At 44.4% G+C, this 24,261-nt stretch overlaps 1 protein-coding gene across 1 annotated transcript in view; it reads left to right on the top strand.

Annotated features, from left to right (window-relative positions):
- Window positions 1-20,811, top strand: part of ampd1 (adenosine monophosphate deaminase 1 (isoform M)) — a 61,083-nt gene extending 40,272 nt beyond the window's left edge. Inside the window, exons 14-15 of the mRNA XM_078546795.1 lie at window positions 7,256-7,366; window positions 20,261-20,811. Of these exons, the coding sequence (XP_078402921.1) occupies window positions 7,256-7,366; window positions 20,261-20,419 (270 nt within the window). The 3' untranslated portion in view covers window positions 20,420-20,811. The remainder of the gene's footprint in view (window positions 1-7,255; window positions 7,367-20,260) is intronic.
- The last annotated feature ends 3,450 nt before the right edge of the window (window positions 20,812-24,261 follow it).

Below are 24,261 nucleotides of genomic sequence, written 5' to 3'. Positions count from 1 at the left end.
GGCTATGTGCAATATCTAATCTACCCCAGAGCCATGGCTGAGGTAAGATACCTCAACACAGATGGGGGATTGTGCCAGGGAGCCTCCTATTCAGTATAGCTCAGTTGAACAGTGGGCGTGTACATCTACCTATTAAGCCACCAGAGTGTCTCACGTGACAGTCGTGGATTTCTCAAACTTAGCTGGAAATGCTAGATTTTTGAACAGGCTATGTAGAGCCTCAAGGCAAAGGAATGAGATTGTCTGTAATTTCTAGCTCCATCACCAGCTTTTGACAGCAGAACTCGATTGCCCATTGTCTCAAAGTTCTGTGGATAGAGAGCGGGCAGATTTAAAGATAATGACTAAAGAATGATGAACGGTTTGAAATTGGTGCTCTCTTTCAGTTTAGACCAATGGGTTTGAGCCTATTTCACCTGGAAGCTGCCACAACTGATTGGCCTAAGCAATGTTGAGTGTAATCCGTGGCAAAAAGTCCATTTCTCACCGCTAATAGCAGCTAAGTTAGAGAACTCTTCCAGGCATGTTTAGTTTTTCATTTCTTATTCATTCTCGGGTTACAGGCATCATTAGCAAGGCTAACATTTATTGACCATCCTTGTTCTCTTTTATTTATCCATTCATGGGATGTTGGCATCGCTGGCTCAGCCGGCATTTATTGCCCATCCCTAGTTGCCTTGAGAAGGTGGTGGTGAGCTGCCTTCTTGAACCGCTGCAGTCCATGTGTGATAGGAACACCCACGTTGCCGTTAGGAAGGGAGTTCCAGGATTTTTACCCAATGACAGTGAAGGGACGGCGGTATAGTTCCAAGTCAGGATGGTGAGTGACTTGGAGAGGAACTTGCAGGTAGTGGCATTCCCATGTATCTGCTGCCCTTGTCCTTCTAGATGGTAGCGATCGTGGATTTGGAAAGTGCTGCCTAAGGAGCCTTGGTGAGTTTCTGCAGCGCATCTTGTAGATGGTACACACTGCTGCTACTGTTCGTCAGTGGTGGAGGGAGTGAATGTTTGTGGAAGGGGTGCCAATCGAGAAGGCTGCTTTGTCCTGGATAGTGTCAAGCTTCTTGAATATTGTTGGAGCTGCACTCATCCAGGCAAATGGAGAGTATTCCATCACACTATACACTTGTGCCTTGTGGATGGTGGACAGGCTTTGGGGATTCAGGAAGTGAATTACACACCGCAGGATTCCTAGCCTCTGACCTGCTCTTGTAACCACAGCATTTACATGGCTAGTTCGGTTCAGTTTCAGATCAATGGTAACCCCAGGATATTGATAGTGGGGGATTCAGTAATGGTAATGCCATTGAATGTCAAGGAACGATGGTTAGATTCTCTCTTGTTGTAGAAGATCATTGTCTGGCATGTGTGTCGCACGAATGTTACTTGCCACTTGTCAGCCCAAGCCTGGATATTGTCCAGGTCTTGCTGAATTTGGACATGGACTGCTTCAGTATATGAGGAATTGTGAATGCTGCTGAACATTGTGCAGTCATCAGCGAACATCCCCATTTCTGACCTTATGATTGAAGGAAGGTCATTGATGAAGCAGCTGAAGATGGTTGGGCCTGGGACACTAACCTGAGGAACTTCTGCAGTGATGTCCTGGAACTGAGATGATTGACCTCCAACCACCACAATCATCTTCCTTTGTGCAAGGTAAGACTCCAACCAGCGGAGAGCTTTCCCCCGATTCCCATTGACTTCAGTTTTGTTAGGGCTGTTTGATGCCACACTAGGTTAAATGCTGCCTTGATGTGAAAGGCAGTCACTAAGGCAGTGGTGAACCTACTTCTACAGAGTTAATACAACTGAATAGCTTGCTAGGCCATTTCAGGGGACAGTTAAGAGTTAACCACATTGCTCTGCATCTGGAGTCACATATAGGCCATGCCAGGTAAGGACGGCAGATTTCCTTCCCTCAGGGACGTTAGTGAACTAATTGAGTATAAGATTATAAGATCATAAGAAATAGGAGCAGGAGTAGGCCAATTGGCCCAATAAATCTGCTCCGCCATTCAATAAGGTCATGACTGATCTGACTGTGGCCCTAACTCCACTTCCCTGCCTGCCCGCCCACCCCCACCCCTCCCCATAATGATTGACTTTCTTGTTGATCAAAAATCTGTCTGACTCAGCCTTGAACATATTGAATGACCCAGCCTCCACTGCTCTCTGGGGAAGTGAATTCAAACACTAACGACCTTCCTTCTCATCTCCATTTAAATGGGAGACACCAAGTTCTAGGTTCCCCCATGAGAGGAAACATCCTCTCAGCATCTACCCTGTAACGCCCCTTCAGAATCTTATATGTTTCAATAAGATCACCTCTCATTCTTCTAAATTCCAATGAGTATAGGCCCAACCTGCGCAACCTTTTCTCTAACGAAAACTCCTTCATCCCAGGAATCAGCCTAATGAACCTTCTCTGACCTCTTCCAAGGCAAGCATATCACTCCTTAAATAAGGAGATCTGAACTGTACACAGTGCTCCAGATGCGATCTCACCAATTGTAGCAAGAATTCCCTAATTTTATATTCCATGCCCCTTGCAATAAAGGCCAACATTCCATTTCTTTGAAAAAGGACATAATTGCGTTAGAAGCAGTTCAGAGAAGGTTCACTCAACTCATTCCTGGGATGAAGGACTTATCTTATGAGGGAAGGTTGAACAGGTTAAGCCTATACCATTGTGTTTAGAAGAATGAGAGGTGATCTTATTGAAACATATAAGATTCTGAATGGACATAATAAGGTGGATACCGGAAGGATGTTTCCTCTTGTCGGGGAGACTAGAACTAGGGAACACGGTTTAAGAATAAGAAGTCTACTGTTTAAGGCAGAGATGAGGAGAATTTGTTTTCTCTCTGAGGGCCATTTGTATGTAGAATTCTGTTCCCCACAGAGCAGTGGAGGCTGGGTCTTTGAATGTATTCAAGGCTGAGTTAGATAGATTTTTGGTAGACAATGAAGCCAAGGATTATAGGGGACAGACAGGAAAGTGGAGCTGAAACCATAACCAGAGCAGCCATGATCTTATCAATTAGTGCAGCAGACCCAAAGGGCTGAATGGCCTGCTCTCGCTCCTAAGCCCAGTGTTCCTATGTTCCTATTTGCCTTCCTAATTACTTGCTGTAACTGCATGTTAGTTTTTCATGATTCATGTACACTTACAAGGACACCCACATCCCTCTGCAGCATTCTGTGGTCTCTCTCCATTTAAATAATATTTAACTGTTCTATTCTTCCTGCCAAAGTGGACAACTTCATATTTTCCCACATTTTACTCCCATCTGCCAATTTTTTGCTCACTCACTTATCTGTATCCCTTTCCAAACTTGATTTGATTCAGACTACTGTACTGATATCATCCTTTGTTAACAGAGTTACCCCACTCCCTTTTCCTTTCTTCCTGTCCTTCTGAATGTCGAAGAGCCTTGAATATTCAGGTCCCAGTCATGACCACTTTGCAACTATGTCTCTATAGTGGCTATTGTACCGTACTCATTTATTTCTATGTGTGCTATCAATTCATCCAACTTGCTGCAAATGCTCTGTGCATTCTGATAAAAAGCCTTTAGCTCTGTCTTTTTACCATTTTTTCCCTGCTCTGACCTTATTTGCTGGTGCATTCTTATGGTTTGTACGCTCTGTCCCTTCCAATCACACCCTGGTTATCATTACCACATTGCGAACCTGCACTGTTGCCTTGTCCTTTCTCTTTAACTTTCCAAATCTCCCCTCATGTGAACCCTCCTCACTCCACCCAATATTTAGCTTAAAGCTCTCTCTGCAGCCCTAGTTATACGATTAGCCAGGATGCTGTTCACAGTGATGTTCAGGTGAAGACCATCCCAATGGGTGCCAGTGCCCCATGACTCAAAACCCATTTCTCCCACACCAATCATTGAGCCATGCATTCAATCTTCTGATCTTATTTATTCTATGCCAATCTGTTTGTGGCTCAGGTAGTAATCCAGAGATTATTACCTTTGTGGTTCTACTTTTTAATTTAGTCCCTAAACTACTCTTAGTCCTCCCTATGATGTTGGTACCAATGTGGACCACAACAACTGGATCCTTCCCCTCCCAATCCAATTTCTCTCCTCTTCATGAATTGTACTTAGCCCTGGCACCAGGCAGGCAACATAGCCTTTGGGACTTATGTTCTTGACTGCAGAAAATGGTGTCTATCCCCCTAACTATAGTGTCTCCTAGTACAACTACATTGCTATTTGCTCCCTCCACGGTGCCGAGGTCAGTTTCCTCCCGGCAGCCCTTGTCAAGAAGATTTAATAATTATCATAACGTTATTGGAATTTATTGTAAAATAGAGTAATGGTGGGATGTGTCTATGTGTCTAGGGGTGTGTGTCTGCGTGCGTGTGTGTGTGTATGCGTACATACATGTGTGTGTCTTAATTGAATTATCCTGGGCGCTTTGATCTGAGAAGGTTAGGTTTGAAATGTTAATTAGGTAAACGGAGAAGTTTAAAAACATAGGTGTGATGGGAATGTTTGCATTTTTGAAATAAACCAGACTAGATTGTTTTCAAAGGCCGAGGGGTGGGGGGGGGTGCGTGGAGCGTGGGTAATGTGTCACCTAGCCAGGTGAAATTTAGAAACAGTGTGTTTATTTTTCCCGAAGATTACTGGTCGAACTTAGTGCTATGAGAGGGTTTTACTATCAGGGAGATAAAGGCATAGTGAAACAATGGGTATTTTCATTGAAAGAGGAAGATATGTATAAAGAAGAGAAGACTGTAAGGGTAGGCATTTTGAAGATCTTACAAGTGTGTGAAAAGCCTTCAGCATCTAAGCCTCAAGCTGCTGTCCTCAAAGAACTGAAGTTAAGAAAACTCACTTAGAATTCGACATGTTCAGTGTATCATGTTTCTTTGCCTGGGTCTTTTAAAATCTACGTGTCTTAATGTTGCCTTAATGAAAGTGTAACTGGGAGTTAGATTGATTAGGGGAGTTAGAAGTTATCATAGTAGTAATGTGTACATCTATGTATGTATTTAAAATAATTTCTCTTATTAATAAATGTTTAACGTAGTTTTATAAAAAACCTATAAAACTTGGTGGTCTCAGTACTACTGAATTCAAGGCATGCATCTTGAAATTTATACAAATTGAAAATTAGTTGTGATAGCTCTTTCCAATTTTCCTCTGGGATTTGAGCAGTTCAGCATTTACCATTGGCTATGTTGTAACAGTCCTGCTCTCATCCGCACAAGCTGCAAGAACATTGAACCTGTTAGACAATTTCAAGGGCTGAGACCTCCTCCATTGCTATACATCGAATCTCCATACCTGCCTCCCTTAAAGTCACACCTTCCTGTCCCTGGCCACGGACCAGATCTGAGGTATCCAGCTTAAGGCATGTGACTGTCTCCTGAAAGAAAATGTTGCAGTAAATTACCCCCTCCCTGATGCATTGCAGTGACCAAGGTTCAGACTTATCAATTCTGAGCTGAAGTCCCTCAAGCTGTAGAACTGCAGATGTAGTTGCTGTGAATCACACAGATGTCCACCAATATTCACATACTACAGCTGTAACACATCACCTGCCCTGCTATCTCTATTTTGTTTTTATTTAACTAATTAGATTTCAAGTTCATAAAGTCAATCAATGATTACCCATTATTATGTTATGAAGTTAACTAGTTTTGCCTTAAATTTAATATAATACGTAAATCTCCCCAGTACCTGTTTCAACTACTGCCCCAGTTTACAGGGGAAAAAAATCTTAAAACTCACCAATCACCTCTCTGCAAGCCTAATTAAACCCTTTAGTTCTCAGATCTTGCTACCTCCAGCTCACTCTCTTGGGACACTCCTTTTCGTAAAGGCCAGAACATCACCTCTTGCCTCACTGCGCCGAATTCCCTCACTTACCAATTTCCCAGATTTAAGCACTCTGCATTTAGTCTCCACTGCCACCTTCATGCAACTTACTGGACATATGAAGTCCAGTAAATCTCTCATATTTATACTAGTTTAGGTTCCAGTGAGTTGACTCAGTTCACTGGCTAGGGAACCAGTTCAAACAAGTTACCTAATTAACTAACTGTAACTGCCTTTAGCAGTGAACTTGTTCAACACTAAGACTGAAATAAACTACAACTTACTGTTACAGTTAAGTTAAATGCTAATTGCAAACTTGACCATATTTTAGAAAGGGATCAACCCTTAAAACAACCTCACCACACTGAATTCCCAGATTTAACACTTAGGGCAAAATTTTCTGCCTTCCGGGCGGGCGGGCCCGACCCAATCTCCGGCGGGCAGGGAGCCAATCCCCACCGGAGAAGTGGGCCCTGCTGCCATTTTACATGGGCGGGCCAATTAAGGGCTGCCCAGCGTGATGTCCACCAGGAAGGGCTATGCGCTCCTTGTGCAGGTGGGGGGGGGTTCCCCAAAAGCGAGAGTGTGCTCTTTCACGCATGCGCACGAAAGAGCGCACATCCCCCTGAGGCTAAGTGCTGCCTCAGGGAGATCGCTGACAGTTGTAATAACATTAAAAATAGAAAAAAACATACTTAACATGTCCCCCTCATGTGACAATGTCACATAAGATGGGACATGTTCATAATCTACACTAAAACTTTATTAAACTTTTAAAATCCCTACATGAAACCTCATCCCGCCGGTGGATGAGGTTTCATGTTTTTTCTATTCCCTGCCAGGGCTCCTGGCCTGCCCACCAACCTTAAGGTTGGACAGGCAGGTCCTTTAATTGTTTTAATGATCCTGTCAATGGCCTCAATTGATCATTGACCGGTTGGCGGGCCCGCAGCTGAATTGGCTGTGCCCCCGCCTTCCTGAAAATTTAAATAGAGCGGGATGATGTCAGGGGTTCCACCCGACGTCATCCCGCATCATTTTGCGCATCAGCGAGTGGGCCCCGCCCCCTGTTTGCCGACAGCAAAATTCAGCCCTTGGTCTCGCTGCACTCAGTCTCCACTGCAACCTGCCTTTTTATGACAATCTGACAATTTCAAGGTTACTTTTACTGATACCAGCTTTTTATTCCACATTATCCAGTTGATTTTTAAAACAGAATTTAAATTCACAAACTGCCATGTTGAGATTATGAACTAATTTTCCAGATCATTCGCCCAGGCCTCTGGATTATTAGTCCAGTAACATACCCATGGCACTAACCATATCCCTATCTTCCACTGTGTTGCCATATATCAGTATAAAACAACCTATTGACATGTCTTTAATTGTATTTCACTTGTTGACAGGAACCGCTGATGGAGGAATATGCAATTGCTGCTCAGGTCTTCAAGCTGAGTACCTGTGACATGTGTGAGATAGCACGGAACAGTGTCCTGCAAAGTGGTTTCTCTGAACAGGTAACTGGTCACAGCTTGAGGTTATTTAAACTTGTATCTGTGAGCGTTCCAAAACCCTTTTTAAAAAAATTCTTTTACACGTTTACATGTTCTAATCTGATCACACCTTAGCTTTCTGTTCATAAAGTTATTTTCTTTCCTTCAAGGTGAAAGTTCAGCTTGTTAATGTAATGTAATTATACAGCAGAACTCAGATAATATCAATTATACATTTTATAAATAAAGACATATATATAATTAGAGGAATCGAGTGCAAAAAGAAGAATGTTATGCCAGACTTTTAAAAATCACTAGTTAGCCCTCAGCTGGAGTGTTGTGCCTGTGGTAATCTGAGGTGTAATACATCTATAAGAGAATATGAGCAGATTGACCACGTGACTGAACGACCCAATAGCTGTGTAGCGTGGGGCTACAATGTTAATGTTACCCTAGAGCAGGGCCTAGTTAAAGAAGCACACATCATGTTAGTGCTCTGTTATCTGTGCAAATAAATAGCATGTGCTCCATTTCATATTGGTCTCTGCGTCTGCAGTATATTGTAATCAACTCACCTGCCGACTGATAGGTGTGCAACCAGTTCGCAATCAAAGCGACCCCATAGTAGAACATAACAACTGGCGATGAGGCAAAACACGACCAGTCGATGACACCAAGGAAAGCCGCAGAAACTCAACTGAAGTGAATCAGCTGTGCCTTGCAGGCCAATTGTAAGTACAGCCCTCAGCACAGTCGTTGAAGTTACCTCCCTCCAGTATGCCACAGTTTGGCCGTATCGAACCGTTTCATCAGAACACCAATGACTGGGCACATTATATTGATTTTCTTTTTGGCCAACGACATATCGGGGGAGGAGAAGAGGTGGGTGACCCTCTTATCGACATGTGGCAGTAAAACATACGGCCTAATTCATAGACTAATGGCACCCAACACCCCAGATTCCAAGAGCTTTGATGAGTTAGTGAATCTTGTGAAAAGCCACTTTCAGCCGAAACCCTCCATAACAACGCAGTGTTTTAAATTTACTTCGAGGTGTCGCACCGTTGGAGAGACAGTTGCTTGCTATGTAGCAGCCTTAAAACAACTGACAGAGCATTGTGAGCTCAGGACGCTGATTAATGGCATGTTAAGAGATCGATTAGTGTGTGGGATTAACGAAGATGCCATTCAAAAAAGGTGTTGTGAGAAACAAATTTAGACTTCAGCAAGGCGCTGGAGTCGGCGCTCGCAATGGAAAGCGCAGTCAGGGACTCAGAAGAAATCAAAGGAGCACAAAATGTCGCTGTCCTTCGCATCGGGAGGGGGACACTTGCTAGAAATGGTGCAGAAATGCTGGACTCTGTGGAAAGGCAGGAAACAGCCACTATTAACAGACAGCAAAAAACAATGGTTTAACAAATAAAAACCACATTAATAATAGCAGAATTGGACACAGCCTGCAAACAAACAATCGTTTAAAAGAACCAAGTGTTTCTACTGCCATCGCAATGGGCACATTGTGCGATATTGTAAAGAGAGATTGAGGCAAAATTTCAAACAAAAAGGAAGAAGTCGTAAAATTTATATAATGGAGGACCAGAAGACCATAAGACGTAGGAGCAGAAGTAGGCCATTTGGCCCATCGAGCCTGCCCCGCCATTCAATGAGATCATGGCTGATCTGATAATCCTCAACTCCACTTTCCTGCCTTTTCCACATAGCTCTTTATTCCCTTACTGATTAAAAATCTGTCTATCTCAGCCCTGAATATACTTAACGACCCAACATCTACAACCCTCTGCAGTAAAGAATTCCGCAGATTCGCCACCCCCTGAGAGAAGAAATTCCTCATCTCTGTCTTAAATGGGCGACCCCTTACTCTGAGATTATGCCCTCTGGTCCTAGACCCTCCCACAAGGGGAAACAACCTCTCAGCATCTACCCTGTCAAGCCCCCTAAGAATCTTATATGTTTCAATAAGGTCGCCTCTCATTCTTCTAATCTCCAATGAGTATAGGCCCAACCTACTCAACCTCTCCTCATAAGAAAATCCCTCCATACTTGGGACCAACCTAGTAAACCTTCTCTGGACTGCCTCCAAGGCCAGTATATCTTTCCTTAGATAAAGGGACCAAAACTGTTCACAGTACTCTACATATGGTCTAACTAGTGCCTTGTATAGTTTTAGCAAGACTTCCCTATTTTTATACTCCATTCCCTTTTAAATGAAGGCCAACATTTCATTTGGCTTCCCTATTAACTGCTGAACTTATATGTTAGCTTTTTGGGATTCATGCATGAGGGCTCCCAAATCCCTCTGTGCTGCAGCTGTGTGCAGTCTTTTTCCATTTAAATAATATTCAGCTCCACTATTCTTCCTGTCAAAGTGCATAACCTCACATTTTCCCACATTGTATTCCATTTGCCAAGTTTTTGCCCACTCACTTAACCAGAGAAGAAACAGAGTCAGATATTTACTCACTACACAACTTAAAAATGGGTAAAACAAAGCCAATCTACGTGACAGTAGAAGTCAACAGAAAACCCATTCACATGGAGGTGGATACAGGCACATCCATGACTGTCATAGGGGAACACATGTTCAAGTATCGGAATGGAGGAGGCCACTCACTAAAGCTGGAAACTCAGCTACTAAACTAAAGATATATACTGGCAAAGACATATGAGTAAAAGGTATATGAAAAGTTCCAGTACAATATAGAAGCCAGTCTGCTAACCGACCCCTGATAGTGGTAGCAGGGGATGGTCCAAATCTACTTGGTCGGAACTGGCTTAAGGAAATAAATTTGGAGTGGACGAGATTTTTCAACTCAGAATGAAAGATCTGCAAGAATTATTACAGAAATATGCCTCTGTGTTTAGGGAAGAGCTTGGGAAGATTCAGAGGCTGCAAGCTAAAATCCACGTGGTTCCTGGAGTATGCCCCAGATATTTGAAGGCAAGGTCAGTCCCCTATGCATTATGAGAAAAAGTGAATATTGAATTGGAAAGGCTGGGAGCCTTACAACTCGTACAATTTTCCGAATGGGCAGCGCCCATAGTTCCAGTACTAAAGCCTGACCAGAGTGATGAATTGTACTCCAAGCTGGCAGGGGGAACCGCATATATGAAACTTGACGTGAGCCATACTTACCAGCAAGTTGAGCTAGAAAAGGCCTCTCGAGATTTTATGACTATCAACACACATAGGGGGTTATACCAGTATAACAGGTTACCCTTCGGAGTCTCATCAGCTTGTGCCATTTTCCAAAGGACTATGGAAAATTTACTTCAAGGTCTACCCCATGTGGTGGTTTGCCTCGTTCATTTCCTAGTGACAGGACTAACTGATGAAGAACACCTGGCCAACTTGGAAGAGGTATTGAAGCATTTCTCATAAGCCGGAGTATGTTTGAAAAGGTAAAAATGTATCTTCCAAGCAAAAGAAGTGATTTACCTGGGTCATAGGGTTGACTTGCAGGGCCTTCACCCAGTAGAAGACAAGGTAAGAGCTATTCGTGAGGCACCAGCCCTGAAAAATATCACAAAGCTCAAGTCCTTCTAGAATGAAAATGTTGGCGCACAGCTACTTATGGTTGCCAGGGATGGACACAGAAATCAAAAACATGGTCAAGAGCTGCATGCAGTGCCAAAAGGTGCAGAAATGGCCTCCTTCTGCTCCACTGCACCCTTGGGAATGGCCAGGAAGGCCATTGGTCTCCCCCATGTTGACTAAGTGGGGCCTTTTTTGGGCACAATGTTCCTGTTACTTATCAACGCCCATTCCAAATGGATGGATATGTACGAGGTGAGATCACCCACACCTGCTGCCACCATAGGCAGATTGCATCAGAGTTTTGCGATACATGGGGTACCAGAGATAATAGTGTCTGATAATGGAATGGCTTTCACCAGCAGCGAATTCCAAAGATGTACAACTCTCAATGACATAACCATAAGACCATAAGACATAGGAGCAGAAATTAGGCCATTCGGCCCATCGAGTCTGCTTCGCCATTCAATCATGGCTGATAAGTTTCTCAACCCCATTCTCCCGCCTTCTCCCTGTAACCTTTGATCCCCTTACCAATCAAGAACCTATCTATCTCGGTCTTAAGTACACTCAATGACCTGGTCTCCACAGCCTTCTGTGGCAATGAATTCCATAGATTCACCACTCTCTGGCTAAAGAAGTTTCTCCTCATCTCTGTTCTAAAAGGTCTTCCCTTTACTCTGAGGCTGTGCCCTCGGGTCCTAGTCTCTCCTACTAATGGAAACATCTTCCCCACATCCACTCTATCCAGGTCTTTCAGTATTCTGTAAGTTTCAATCAGATCCCCATTCATCCTTCTAAACTCCATTGAGTATAGACCCAGAGTCCTCATACGTTCCTCGTGTGTTAAGCCTTTCATTCCTGGGATCATTCTCGTGAACCTCCTCTGGACCCTCTCCAGGGCCAGCACATCCTTCCTGAGATACGGGGCCCAAAATTGCTCACAATATTCTAAATGTGGTCTGACCAGAGCCTTATAAAGCCTCAGCAGCACATCCCTGCTTTTATATTCTAGTCCTCTGGAAATAAATGCCAACATTGCATTTGCCTTACTAACTACCGACTCAACCTGCAAGTTAACCTTAAGAGAATCCTGGACTAGGACTCCCAAGTCCCTTTGCGCTCCAGATATCTGAATTCTCTCCCTATTTAGAAAATAGTCTATGCCTCTATTCTTCCTACCAAAGTGCATGACCTCACACTTCCCCACGTTATATTCCATCTGCCACTTCTTTGCTCATTCTCTTAACCTGTCCAAATCCTTCTGCAGCCTTCCCGCCTCCTCAATACTACCTGTCCCTCCACCTATCTTTGTATCATCTGCAAACTTAGCCAGGATGCCCTCAGTTCCTTCATCTAGATCATTAATGTATAAAGTGAAAAGTTGTGGTCCCAACACTGACCCCTGCGGAACTCCACTAGTCACCGGCCGCCATCCTGAGAAGGACCCCTTTATCCCCACTCTCTGCCTCCTGCCAGACAGCCAATCTTCTATCCATGCTGTACCTTGCCTCTAACACCATGGGCTCTTATCTTACTGAGCAGCCTCCTGTGCGGCACCTTGTCAAAGGTCTTCTAGAAGTCCAAGTAGATAACATCCATTGGCTCTCCTTTGTCTAACCTACTCGTTACCTCCTCAAAGAATTCTAACAGATTTGTCAGGCATGACCTCCCCTTTATGAAACCATGCTGACTTTGCCCGATTTTACCATGCACTTCCAAGTATTCTGAAATCTCATCCTTAATAATGGACTCTAAAATCTTACCAACGACCGAGGTCAGGCTAATTGGCCTGTAATTTCCTGTCTTTTGCCTCACTTCCTTCTTAAACAGGGGGGTTACATTAGCGATTTTTCAGTCCCCTGGGATCCTCCCTGACTCCAGTGTTTCCTGAAAGATCACCACTAACGCCTCCACTATCTCTTCAGCTATTTCCTTCAGAACTCTGGGGTGTAATCCATCTGGTCCAGGTGATTTATCCACCTTCAGACCTTTCAGTTTTCCTAGCACCTTCTCCTTGGTAATGGCCACCATACACACGCCGGCCCCCCGACTCTCTTGAATTTTGGGGATATCACTCGTGTCTTCCACTGTGAAGACTGACACAAAGTACCTATTCAGTTCCTCTGCCATTTCTTTGGTCCCCACTACTACTTCTCCAGCGTCATTTTCCAGCGGCCCAATGTCCACTTTTGCCTCTCTCTTACCCTTTATATATCTAAAAAAACTCTTGCAATCTTCTTTTATATTACTGGCTAGTTTACCCTCATATTTAATCTTCTCCCTCCTTATTTCTTTTTTAGTTATCCTCTGTTGGTCTTTGTAGGCTTCCCAATCCCCTGGTTTCTCACTGCTCTTCGCTGCATTGTATGCTTTCTCTTTAGCTTTTATGCTGTCCCTGACTTCCCTTGTCAGCCATGGTTGCCTCGTCCTCCCTTTAGTATGCTTCTTCTTCCTAGGGATGAATTTTTGCTGTGTCTCCCAAATGACTCCCAGAAACTCCTGCCATTGCTGTTCCACTGTCTTTCCTGCTAGGCTTATCTCCCAGTCAATTCTGGCCAGCTCCTCCCTCATGCCTCTGTAGTTGCCTTTATTCAACTGTAATACCGTTACATCTGATTCCAGCTTTTTCCTCTCAAATTGCAGGGTAAATTCTATCATATTATGGTCACTTCCTCCAAAGGGTTCCTTCACCTTAAGCACCCTTATCAAGTCTGCCTCATTACACATCACTAAATCTAGAATTGCCTATTCCCTAGTGGGCTCCACCACAAGCTGCTCCAAAAAGCCGCCTCGTAGACATTCCACAAATTCCTTTTCTTGGGATCCACTACCAACCTGATTTTCCTAGTCTACCTGCATATTGAAATACCCCATGATCACTGTAACCTTGCCTTTCTTACACATCTTTTCTATCTCCTGGTGTATCTTGTGCCCCACATCCTGACTACTGTTCGGAGGCTTGTACATAACTCCCATTTTGGTTTTTTTACCTTTGCAGTTCCTCAACTCTACCCACACAGATTCTACATCATCTGACCCGACATCATTTCTTGCTATCGATTTAATTTCATTTCTTACTAACAAAGCAACCCCACCCCCCCTGCCAACCTGCCTATCTTTTCGATAGGATGTATATCCTTGGATATTTATCTCCCAGTCCTGATCCCCTTGCAGCCATGTCTCCATGATGCCCACCACATCATACCTGCCAATTTCAATTTGCGCCACAAGCTCATTTACCTTATTTCGTATACTGTGTGCATTCAGATACAACACCTTCAGACCTTCAGTCAACACCTTCCCGTCCCCTTTCTCATTGTCGTCCCTTAATCTGATGTGCTTGAAGTTAGATTCCTAGCCCTTTCCAAACTCTCTGTCCTATTTTGTGTTCTGGAGACTTTAATAGCCTCTCCTAGGCTCTCCTTTCTTTTCAGTTTTTTCATAATTTTCCATGAAGTTGAATCCACCCCCCCACACGCTAACCTTCCGCTTTGTTTCCCATTAGTTATACTTCTTGGAGTTTTACCCTTCCCTCCCCCCCCACTTTCTAGTTTAAAGTCCTGTTGACCACCCTATTTACCCTTTTCGCTAGAACATTGGTCCCAGATCGGTTCAGGTGGAGACTGTCTCAATGGTACAGATCCCTCCTATTCCAATACTGATGCCAGTGCCCCACGAAATGGAACCCCTCTTTTCCGCACCACTCCTTTAGCCACGTGTTTACTTCCCTTATTCTCACGACTCTATGCCAATTTGCACGTGGCTCGGGTAGTAATCCAGAGATTATAACCCTTGAGGACCTGTTCTTTAATTTCCTAGTTCCTGATAATCCCCAAACAGGCCCTCTTTCCTAATCTTACCTATGTTATTTGTCCCGACGTGGACCACAACAACTGGATCCTCCCCCTCCCTCTCCAATATCCTTTCAAGCCGGTCAGAGATGTCCCTCACCCTAGCACCGGGCAGGCAACATACCATGCTGGACTCTCGATCCTGCTTACAAAGGAAGCTATCAATTCCCCTAATTATAGAATCCCCTACAACTACCACTTGTCTTTTTGCTCCCCCCTCTTGAATGGCCTCCTGTGCCACGGTGCCATAGTCAGCTGGCTCATCCTCCCTACAGCCCTCTTCCTCATCCACGCAGGGAGCAAGTACCTCGTACCTGTTGGACAAGGTCAAGAGCTGAGGTTCCTCTGTTCCTGAACACAGGATCCCTCTACCTGCCTCACTTGCCGTCACACCCTGCTGACCCTGACCACTGACTGGACTTGAGGTACTTAATCTACTGGGTGTGACTGCCTCCTGATACAAAGCATCCAGGTAACTCTCCCCCTCCTGGATGTGCTGCATCGTCCGGAGCTCAGACTCCAGCTCATCAATTCAGAGCCGGAGTTCCTCCAGCAACCAACACTTGCTGCAGATGTGGTCACTGCGGCTCGCAATGGGATCTGCCAGCTCCCACATCATACAGCTATAGCACATCACCTGCCCAGCCATCTCTACTTAGATAATTAATTCATTAATTAGCTTTGCAGTGTTTTTTTTTCAAATTTGATGCAGATTTCCTACCAACCAATCAGGTCACAGCTTTCCTGTGATGTCACTTTTTCAGTTTTGGCTTCAGTTACTCTGTGCCCCGAGGTCACCGCTCCAGTGCTCCTCCCTCCGAGTCTGCTCCCTAGAGACAAGGCCGCCAATCCCCGAGGTTAGCTCGATTTATACTGATCACTCCGGTGCTCCTCCCTCCTAGTCTATTCCCTGGAGACAAGGCTGTGAATCCCCAAGGTAAGCTAGGTTTATACTCACCGCTCCGGTGCTCCTCCCTCCGAGTCTGCTCCCAGGATTTACTCAGGCTCTTTTTCTTTAAAATCCACTTTCAGAAGATCCCTCGCAGATCTGGTGCACTCCTGAAGGAACTGCCTTTTCCTCTCTTTTTTTTTAGCTTTGAGGAGGAGGGAGAGATGGAAACACTACAGCAATGTAATGATTGGGGCTATTCCGTTCTTTGACAGTGGGTCCTCCTCGATTCCCTCCTGCGACGCTGTGGCTGCGATGACTTCTCCCAGAATGCATCAGTCACTTCTCACCAGCGCCCTCTGTTGGATGCCCTTCCTCCTGCTGAGTGCAAGAGTCCTTTTCCTCGATTCCCTCCTGAGTCGCGGTGGCTGCGATGACTTCTCCCAGAATGCTTCAGTCACTTCTCACCAGCGCCCTCTGTTGGATGCCCTTCCTCCTGCTGAGTGCAAGAGTCCTTTTCCTCGATTCCCTCCTGAGTCGCGGTGGCTGCGATGACTTCTCCCAGAATGCTTCAGTCACTTCTCACCAGTGCCCTCTGTTGGATAACACATGTCAAGACTTCGCCATGCCACCCTGCATCCAATGGGTTGGCCGACAGGGCAGTCCAGACCTTCAAGGCCGGAATGAGAAAGGTGGAAGGGGACTCTATAGCAACGAAGTTATCACGTTTCCTGTTCAGTGACAGGACTATGCCACTTACGACCACCGGTATTGCCTCCGCAGAATTATTAATGAAGAGATGTCTCAGGACACGTTTGAGCCTCATGAGACCAAATTTAGGGGCAAGGGTAGAGAGAAGTCAGGAGGCCCAGAAAAATGAACACAATTACCACCGTCATGAAAGAAACTTCACTGTAGGAGAAGCAGTTTTTGCAAAGAACTTTGGAGATGGGCCTAGATGGCTATCAGGTGAAGTCAATGCAGTGACAGGACCCTTGTCCTACCATATATCAGTTGAAGGTCAGATAATCAGGAGACATGAAGATCACTTCAGGAAAAGGGGAACAGATCCACAAGAAAAGGTGCTCCAAACACTCCCGTTGGAGTCTACACCACACCACAGGTAGAAGGAACTCCTCTTGCTTTGGAAGTACCTGTAGGACCCATTGAGCCTGAGGGAGTCGAAGAGGCAAACTTACAGGTTCCTACTGGAGAGCCTAGTGGACAGATAATTCCTGAGAGGAGGCCTCAGATAAACCATCCAAAGTCGTGGAACTACGACGGTAGACGTGTTTGAAAAAGTCTCCTGAAAGGCTGAATTTGTAAATGGTTTATTTATTTAAATAGTTAATATATTGTAAAATGTACTTTCAAGTAAAGGGGGAGGGATGTGGTAATCTGAGGTGTAATACACCTTTAAGAGACTGTGAGCAGATTGACCACATGACTGTCAGACCCAATAGCTGTGTAGTGTGGGTTACGATGTTAATGTTAGTCTAGAGTAGGGTCTGGTTGGAGAAGCACGCATCATGTTAGTGCTCTGTTGTCTGTGTAAATAAATAGCGTGCGCTTCATTTCATCTAGGTCTCTGCGCCTGCAGTATATTGTAATTGACCCACCTGCTGACAGATAGGCGTGCAATCAGTTCGCAAGCAAAGCGACCCCATAGTAGAACATAACAGTGCCCAATTCTGGACATGACACTTTAGGAAAGTGTACAAATCCTTGGAGAGGTTATGGAAGAGATTTACCAGAATGGTACCAGGAATGAGAGGGCTTAGTTATGTGGAAAGACTAGACAAGTTGGGGTTGATCTCCTTAGAACGGAGAAAGTTAAGCAGGGATTTAATCCTGTCTTATGCTGCTTGTAGCTACTCTTGCCAGGAGATCTGATGTCATGGTATGCCACACTTGTCTGTCTTATGCCGTCCTCACATCCACTGTAGCTTGTCTGCAGCTACTCTGTGATGTCCGTCATCCAACTATGCCCAGGTCAATCCATCTTTCTGCTGCTCTCCACTTTGCCCTCTAGAAGAGATCTCTGTAGCTTTTCAGCTCTGATCAAATGGCCGAAATACTGACATTTTATTTTCTGGATGTCACTATTTAGGGTTCTTTTTACTCTTACAAATTCAAGCATCCCTTCATTTGTCTTCTGGTCTGTATATGGATTTTAATAGAGGTTTAATAGATCTGTTCAAATTTATAAGGGGTTTGGATAGAGTAAATGAGGAGAAACTGTTTCCACTGGTGGGTGGGTTGGTAACCAGAGCACACAAATTTGAGATAACCAGCAAAAGGACTAGGGGGGAGATGGGGAAAATATTGTTATGCAGCAGGTTTTTATGATCTGTAATGCATTGCCTGAAAGGATGATGGAAGCAAATTCAACAGTAACTTTCAAAAGACAATTGGATATCTATACTTGTAGGGGAAAGGATTGGAGGGCTGGAGGAAAGAGTAGGGTAGTGAGACTAATTGGAAAGCTCTTCCAAAGAGCCAACACAGGAACGATGGGCCAGATGGCCTCCTGCAGTGCTGTAAGATTCTCTGATTCTAGCAACATCAAGACGCCTCACTGAGAAAAAAAGTCAAAATGCATATCAGAGACCATGGCCAGGATTTTCCAGTCTTCACGCAGCGGGTTCCGCCACAATGGATGCAGCAAGCCAGCCAAACACCCGTTGACTTTGGCGGGACCAGAAGATTCTGCTGGAGGGCAGGGCCACAAAATCCCACCCCATATGTCCCAATTTTAACCTGGATCAAACCAGATGATGATCCACCCAATCCACCTGGGCATGATGCCTGGGAGATATTAACTTACATGAATGCCACGACGCTGACTGGTAGTCAGAGCTGCCGGGAATTATGTCAATGCCAACAGTTGCTGCAAGGGATCCTTGGAACTTCTCTTCTGCAAAGTAAAGAAGTATCTGGAGGGATCAGAAATTTCACCTAATGCCTGACTCCCCGAGTAATGGAAGACTGAGGAAGGGGAGACTTCAGGTTCCTTATGGGGCCAGCAGATCCCACTTTCTCCTCCTGGCTCACAAAGTGGTCAGAATCTTTATTGGCCACCAACATTTTGCTGACAGGTTCGAGATTATGTGCATCTTAACTGGACTTGGGATTGAAATGGTTTGTGGGTCATCATGACATCACCTGGATACAGCTTTGCCAATGAAGTGCAGGGGCTCTTTCCACCCCTGAATTCAAGCAAGTTACAATGGTGGGGAGCAGAACATGCTGCATGTATGAGGCATGGCCACTTTTATGGTTAGAGATTCATTCAGTAGGAGGTTTGATGGACGGACATAAAAGATTAGTTGGACTAATGGATCCGGGTTGCACGCTTGTTTCGGGGTGACCGAGTTGTTACCATAGACAGAGCAGATGAGCAGACAGTTATTATGTGGAACACATTCTATTTATTTACCAAGGAACTCAGCCCAAAATTTTGTAATTGTTTAAGCCATGTAACTAATTGGGCCTAGATTTCAAACGTGTAAATGTGAGGGAAACTCTAGACCCAAATCAAATATTTCACTGACTAAGAAGAAATTTATCAAAGTAGCAAGAAAGGTACTTGGGCTTTGCTGAACCGAGTGTCTGGTGATGCTAAACCAGAAAGGAAATTTAGTGCAAACTCAAAACTTGAGACAGTTATTAACCCTGTATTTGTCATACTCCTTTTCTTTACAACTCACTTCAGAAACAGGAGCAGGAGGCGGCCATTAGGCCTTTGTGCCTGTTCTGCCATTCAATTAGATCATGGCTGATTTATATTACAACTCCATAACCCTTAATATCCTCACCTAACACGAATCTATCAATCTCAGTTTTGAAATTTTCAATTGACCCTGAGACTCCACAGGTTTTTTTTTATTTGGGCAGGGGAGAGTGCTTCCGGGCATCACCCTGAAGGGCCCTGCTCTAATTTGAAGACTTTTTTATTCGTTCATGGGATGTGGGCACTCTGGCAAGGCCAGCATTTATTGCCCATCCCTAATTGCCTTTGAGAAGGTGGCGATGAGCCACGTTCTTGAACCGCTGCAGTCCATGTGTTATAGGAACATCCACGGTGCTGTTAGGAAGGGAGGTCCCATGCGTCTACTGTCCTTGTCCTTCTGTGTGCCAGAAGGCAAATGCTCCAGGCAGCCTTAGAGCCTCCCATCCCTGGCCTTAGGGGCTGCACCACCCCCACCTCCAAACCCATGACCTCTACCATCTAGAAGGATAAGGGCAGCAGATAAATGGGAACACCACCACCTGGAAGTTCCCCTCCAAGTCACTCACCATCCTGACTTGGAAATATATCGCTGTTCCTTCACTGTCGCTGGGCCAAAATCCTGGAACTTCCTCCCTAACAGCACTGTGGGTGTACCTACACCACATGGACTGCAGCGGTTCAAGAAGGCAGCTCACCACCAGCCTCTCAGGGGAAACTAGGGATGGATAATAAATGTTGGCCGCACCAGCAACACCCAAACCCTGTGAAAGAATAAAAATAATCTTTGCCAGTTTTCTTTTCTCCTACATGCTAACAAAGATTTCACATTGTTGTTTGAACTTTCAATGTGATATACTGATTCAAACATTTATTTAATTTTACCCTGCAGGAGAAGGCCCAATTCCTGGGATCCAACTACCGTCAGGAAGGCCCAGCAGGCAATTGCATTCAGAAGACGAACGTAGCTCAGATACGAATGGCCTACCGCTACGAAACACTCTGCTATGAACTGAATCTGATCAAGGAGGGATTGAAAGATCTGGAGTAAAGCCACTGTTGCCACATCAGTGGAAAATTAGTGATGTGGGTTAATCTGCCATTAGCTATGAAAGCTACTCCTGTAGTTGTAGTTGCTCAGGTCTCCAGAGAGACTAGGAGCATCTTTATGAGCCAGTGGCACAGTTTGGGAAAATTGTTAGTGATTGCTGCAAAATGTCACTCAAGCCAATGATAGATTGCTGCCTTGCCTTTCAATGAAAATAGATTAGCTATGGGGAAGTGTGTCTTCTGCTACGAGCATGGATTCACAAGCCTGAGGAACACCTCATAGTTTCCAGTCATTTGAGCGTTTCTGCCTTCCTTCATTGTTATAATCATTGGATCTAAAGTAATATAATGAGTTTAAACTTTATTTATTTTCAGTTCAGTTTTATTAAGGATTGTTCCAGTATAAACACAGACTTTGATTTGGAACCCCTGACTGTTTCTGTGTTGCATCTAACAACCAATAGCTGCCATTCTGAAGATCCCTGTTATTGCAGGGCAGTTATCTTCATTCGAATGTTTTCTGGTCTTTCTGCCAACTTCCCTGCACTGAACACAGCCTCTTTTTCTGTCTTTCTAGTTACAAATGTAGTACAGTTATAGACAAGTTCACAATGTCACCCCTGCTCAGCCATTTCATTGTGTTGTTCGGCTGTGATAATTCCTTATCTTGGGACGTTTGGAGGAAAGAGTCAGCTTTTGTTTTGATGCTTCATGAACAAGTAACCCAACAATGTTTTTTCAGCAAGATTTAGAGGGCCACTCTGTGCTTCTCTAACAAAGGAAGAATGTCACCCCCTGATGGCCTGATGGACTGACTGCGATGGCACTATAGACAACTTCTATCCCTCAGTCTGGGGGGTGGCAATAAGGAAACTAAAATTGAACTCAGTGTTCCCCAGTTGGTGAAGGGGGATTCCTGACCAGTAGCCAGTTACCCCCCGTTTTAAAGTGGATGCTCATGCACGTCAGGATATGGCTTGATTGTAATGCTCCCCTGGTTGAATAGTTGACTGATAATCATGGCCTGAGCACACAGATCATCACCTGTTGAGGTAATGGAGGTCACTCTTGCACTTTAGACGTCACACAATAAGGGTCACTGCCTTCAGGATAGGATGGGGAGAGGTTGGAGGGGCCACAGAAAGCAGATGAGAGGAATTGCAACAAATAATATATAAGCAGGAGGTGGCAACTCTTTACGTTTAGACTGGGATGCAGCTGGGTTCATGAGTCAGTCACGGCTCTGCTATGAATATTTAGCTACATATTACCATACAAATAAAAAAATGTACACAGGATGCCAAACTTGCTGCTCGTGCTGCACCCATAGCTGTATGCAGCTGGCAGTCAATACGGAATGCTGGTGTCAGGCACCTGAATACAGACAGAGCAGAGACAGAAAAGTAGCTCCAATCACAGTGCTATGACATCTTACATCACACCAGAGTGCGATTAATGTCCTCCGTCCAGCAGAGCGGATCAGAATACTCACTGAAGTGGATGTTCTAGCTTGAAGTAAACTAAAATACGGCAACTGCCGTACTCAAAAGCCTGTGCAGTAAACACCAGAACAATCCACTTACTTTGCAACACTGAGAGTGCAATTCTTGAGCAACAGATAATGTAGGTTTCAGGTAATGACATTTGTGCAGTATTAACTCTTAAAGCTGGATGTCTTTTCCTTATTACTCTTCTCACTCCTCTCTTTAGCCTCATCGGCTCCCTAATGTAGCTTGTTGCAAGCCACCTCTTCCCAGCTTGTTTTATTGGTGTTAAAAGGTTTTGAGTCCCTTGTGCAGACGTCATTAAACCTGAGCTTAGGTCGGAACTCTCTGCAAGTTTATCATCCCTTTGGAATAGGCTCATCTCCCATCTGATCAAGATGACCTGGACACCAGAGGTGTCTACATTTGAAGGAAGCTAATAGATTTGACAACTTAGCTCTCTCAAGTATTTCAGTATCAGGAAGTTTGCCTTAATTCCTGCCGGATATGTAGAATACAGCAGAGACAGTGGGTGTAGAATGAGTTTGAGCTTTCACGCACATTGCTGTAGGTGGTCCAGGTGTCGCTGCAATTTGTCACAGTCAATTCCAAACATGTATCTTTGTGCTTAATCAATTGTCTGGAGGTGTTTGCTGCCTTTCTGATGTGAGAGTTTAGAAATAAGTAATCCAAAGCAGTTGATCTGCAATAGTAGAACTTGTGTACAATTTCTAGCCTGGTGTTAACAATAGAAACTCCAAGTGCTTTTGACACAGCAAACCTAATCCTGTCCTCACCAGCGGCATGATACTGTTCTCAAACATGTCCGTATACCTGTGTTATTTTATCACTTTTATTAATCTGTGCGCTAACATATTTGTTAGCAATTTCAGCTCAGTCTCTATGTTCTTCCAGCATGGTTGCCTGATAACAGTGAGGAGTGAGTCTCACTTTTACAGTTGCTGGGATCAATGAGCCCAAAACTACCCTGACAAGATCAATCACCTAATTGTACAGAGGAGGGATCGAGCCTCAAGCCTGATGCCTATCAATAGGGGCCTTGCTAACATTTTGTACCTTCCCTGTAAGTTATGATACTATTACAGGCTGATTTCTTCAAGTCCTGAGATAAAACCAGTTTTATATGTTAATATGGTTCAGGCCACAGCACATCTTATGCCATGGTTACTACAACGACTGATGGCTGACTGCACAGCAGATTTTGACGTCTACATTCTGGAGAAGTTAGAGTCCAAGAGTTCCAACCTGCTACCTCTCAGAATGGTCTTACACATGAATCCCTCTGCCTATAATCCCCATTCTCTGGGTTCGCTATCTCAGGCAGGTTGGCTTGGAGGAGGTGTGGGGTGGGGAAGTGAAGTACTTTAGCAGACAGGATAAGTGTAAAGCAGAGACTCAGTCCCCTCAAGTGGCTCTCACATACGTTTTAGTAGCTACTGTCAGAGTAGAGGTTGGAGAACGGATCACCTAACTGCCCTCCTGGTTGGGGAATAATGGGATATCTACGAAATAGAAGGAGGCTGGGGTGAGGGTTTAATTTAAGACCTGGAGTAGCCTGTAGCCCATTACCTTTGTGTGAAGACAAGGTTGGAGTTCTTGAAGCAAAATTATGTCTTAAATCAATACGTACTGTGAACTAACACAGCTAAGCTCAGAGTGCTGAGCAGCCTTCATTTTGTGATTTCCCTTCCAGTGTTAATACTATCTATTGTGTTCAGAAATGTAGAATTGTTTCCAGAAAGTAATTATAGAATTGGCCATTACATATAAATAAGAAAAAAAAGTTTTCAATTATCTTTGATTTTACAATCTTTATTCTCTCTTACAGTTGTATCTCTATTCTCTCTTACAGTTGTATCTCTTGAGCCTCCCTAGGAGGTATGTAGGCATTTGAATTAACATGGCCTTGTGTGAATTTAAAAAGAGATAAGACCCCTGAACATTTCAAAGAGATGTACAGCTAATGAGGTACTTTTTGAAGTGCAGTCACTGTTGTAAATCAGCAAATGCAGCTGCCAACTGCACACAGCAAGACCTCCAAAACAGCAATGTGACAATGACCAAATTGTCTGTTTTAGTGAGTTTGATTGAAGGATAAATTTTAGCCAGGTGACCAGGGTGACCTTCCGTGCTCTTGTTCAAAATTGTCACGGGATCTTTTATGTTCACCTGAGACAACAGACAAGGCCTCAGTTCATCGTCTGAAAGATGGCATCTCCGACAGTGTAGCACTCCCTCAATCCCTCAATGCGGCACTGGAGTGTCAGCCTAATTACATGTTCCCTCTGGAGTGGGAATTGAACCCACAACTTGCTACTTCAGACAATGAGAATGCTGC

The sequence above is a fragment of the Cetorhinus maximus genome, chromosome 8 (genome assembly GCF_964194155.1).
Source record: "Cetorhinus maximus chromosome 8, sCetMax3.hap1.1, whole genome shotgun sequence".
NCBI lineage: Eukaryota > Metazoa > Chordata > Chondrichthyes > Lamniformes > Cetorhinidae > Cetorhinus > Cetorhinus maximus.
The sequence above is the reverse complement of the archived record's forward strand: the minus strand, read 5'-3'. Positions and strand labels throughout refer to the sequence as shown.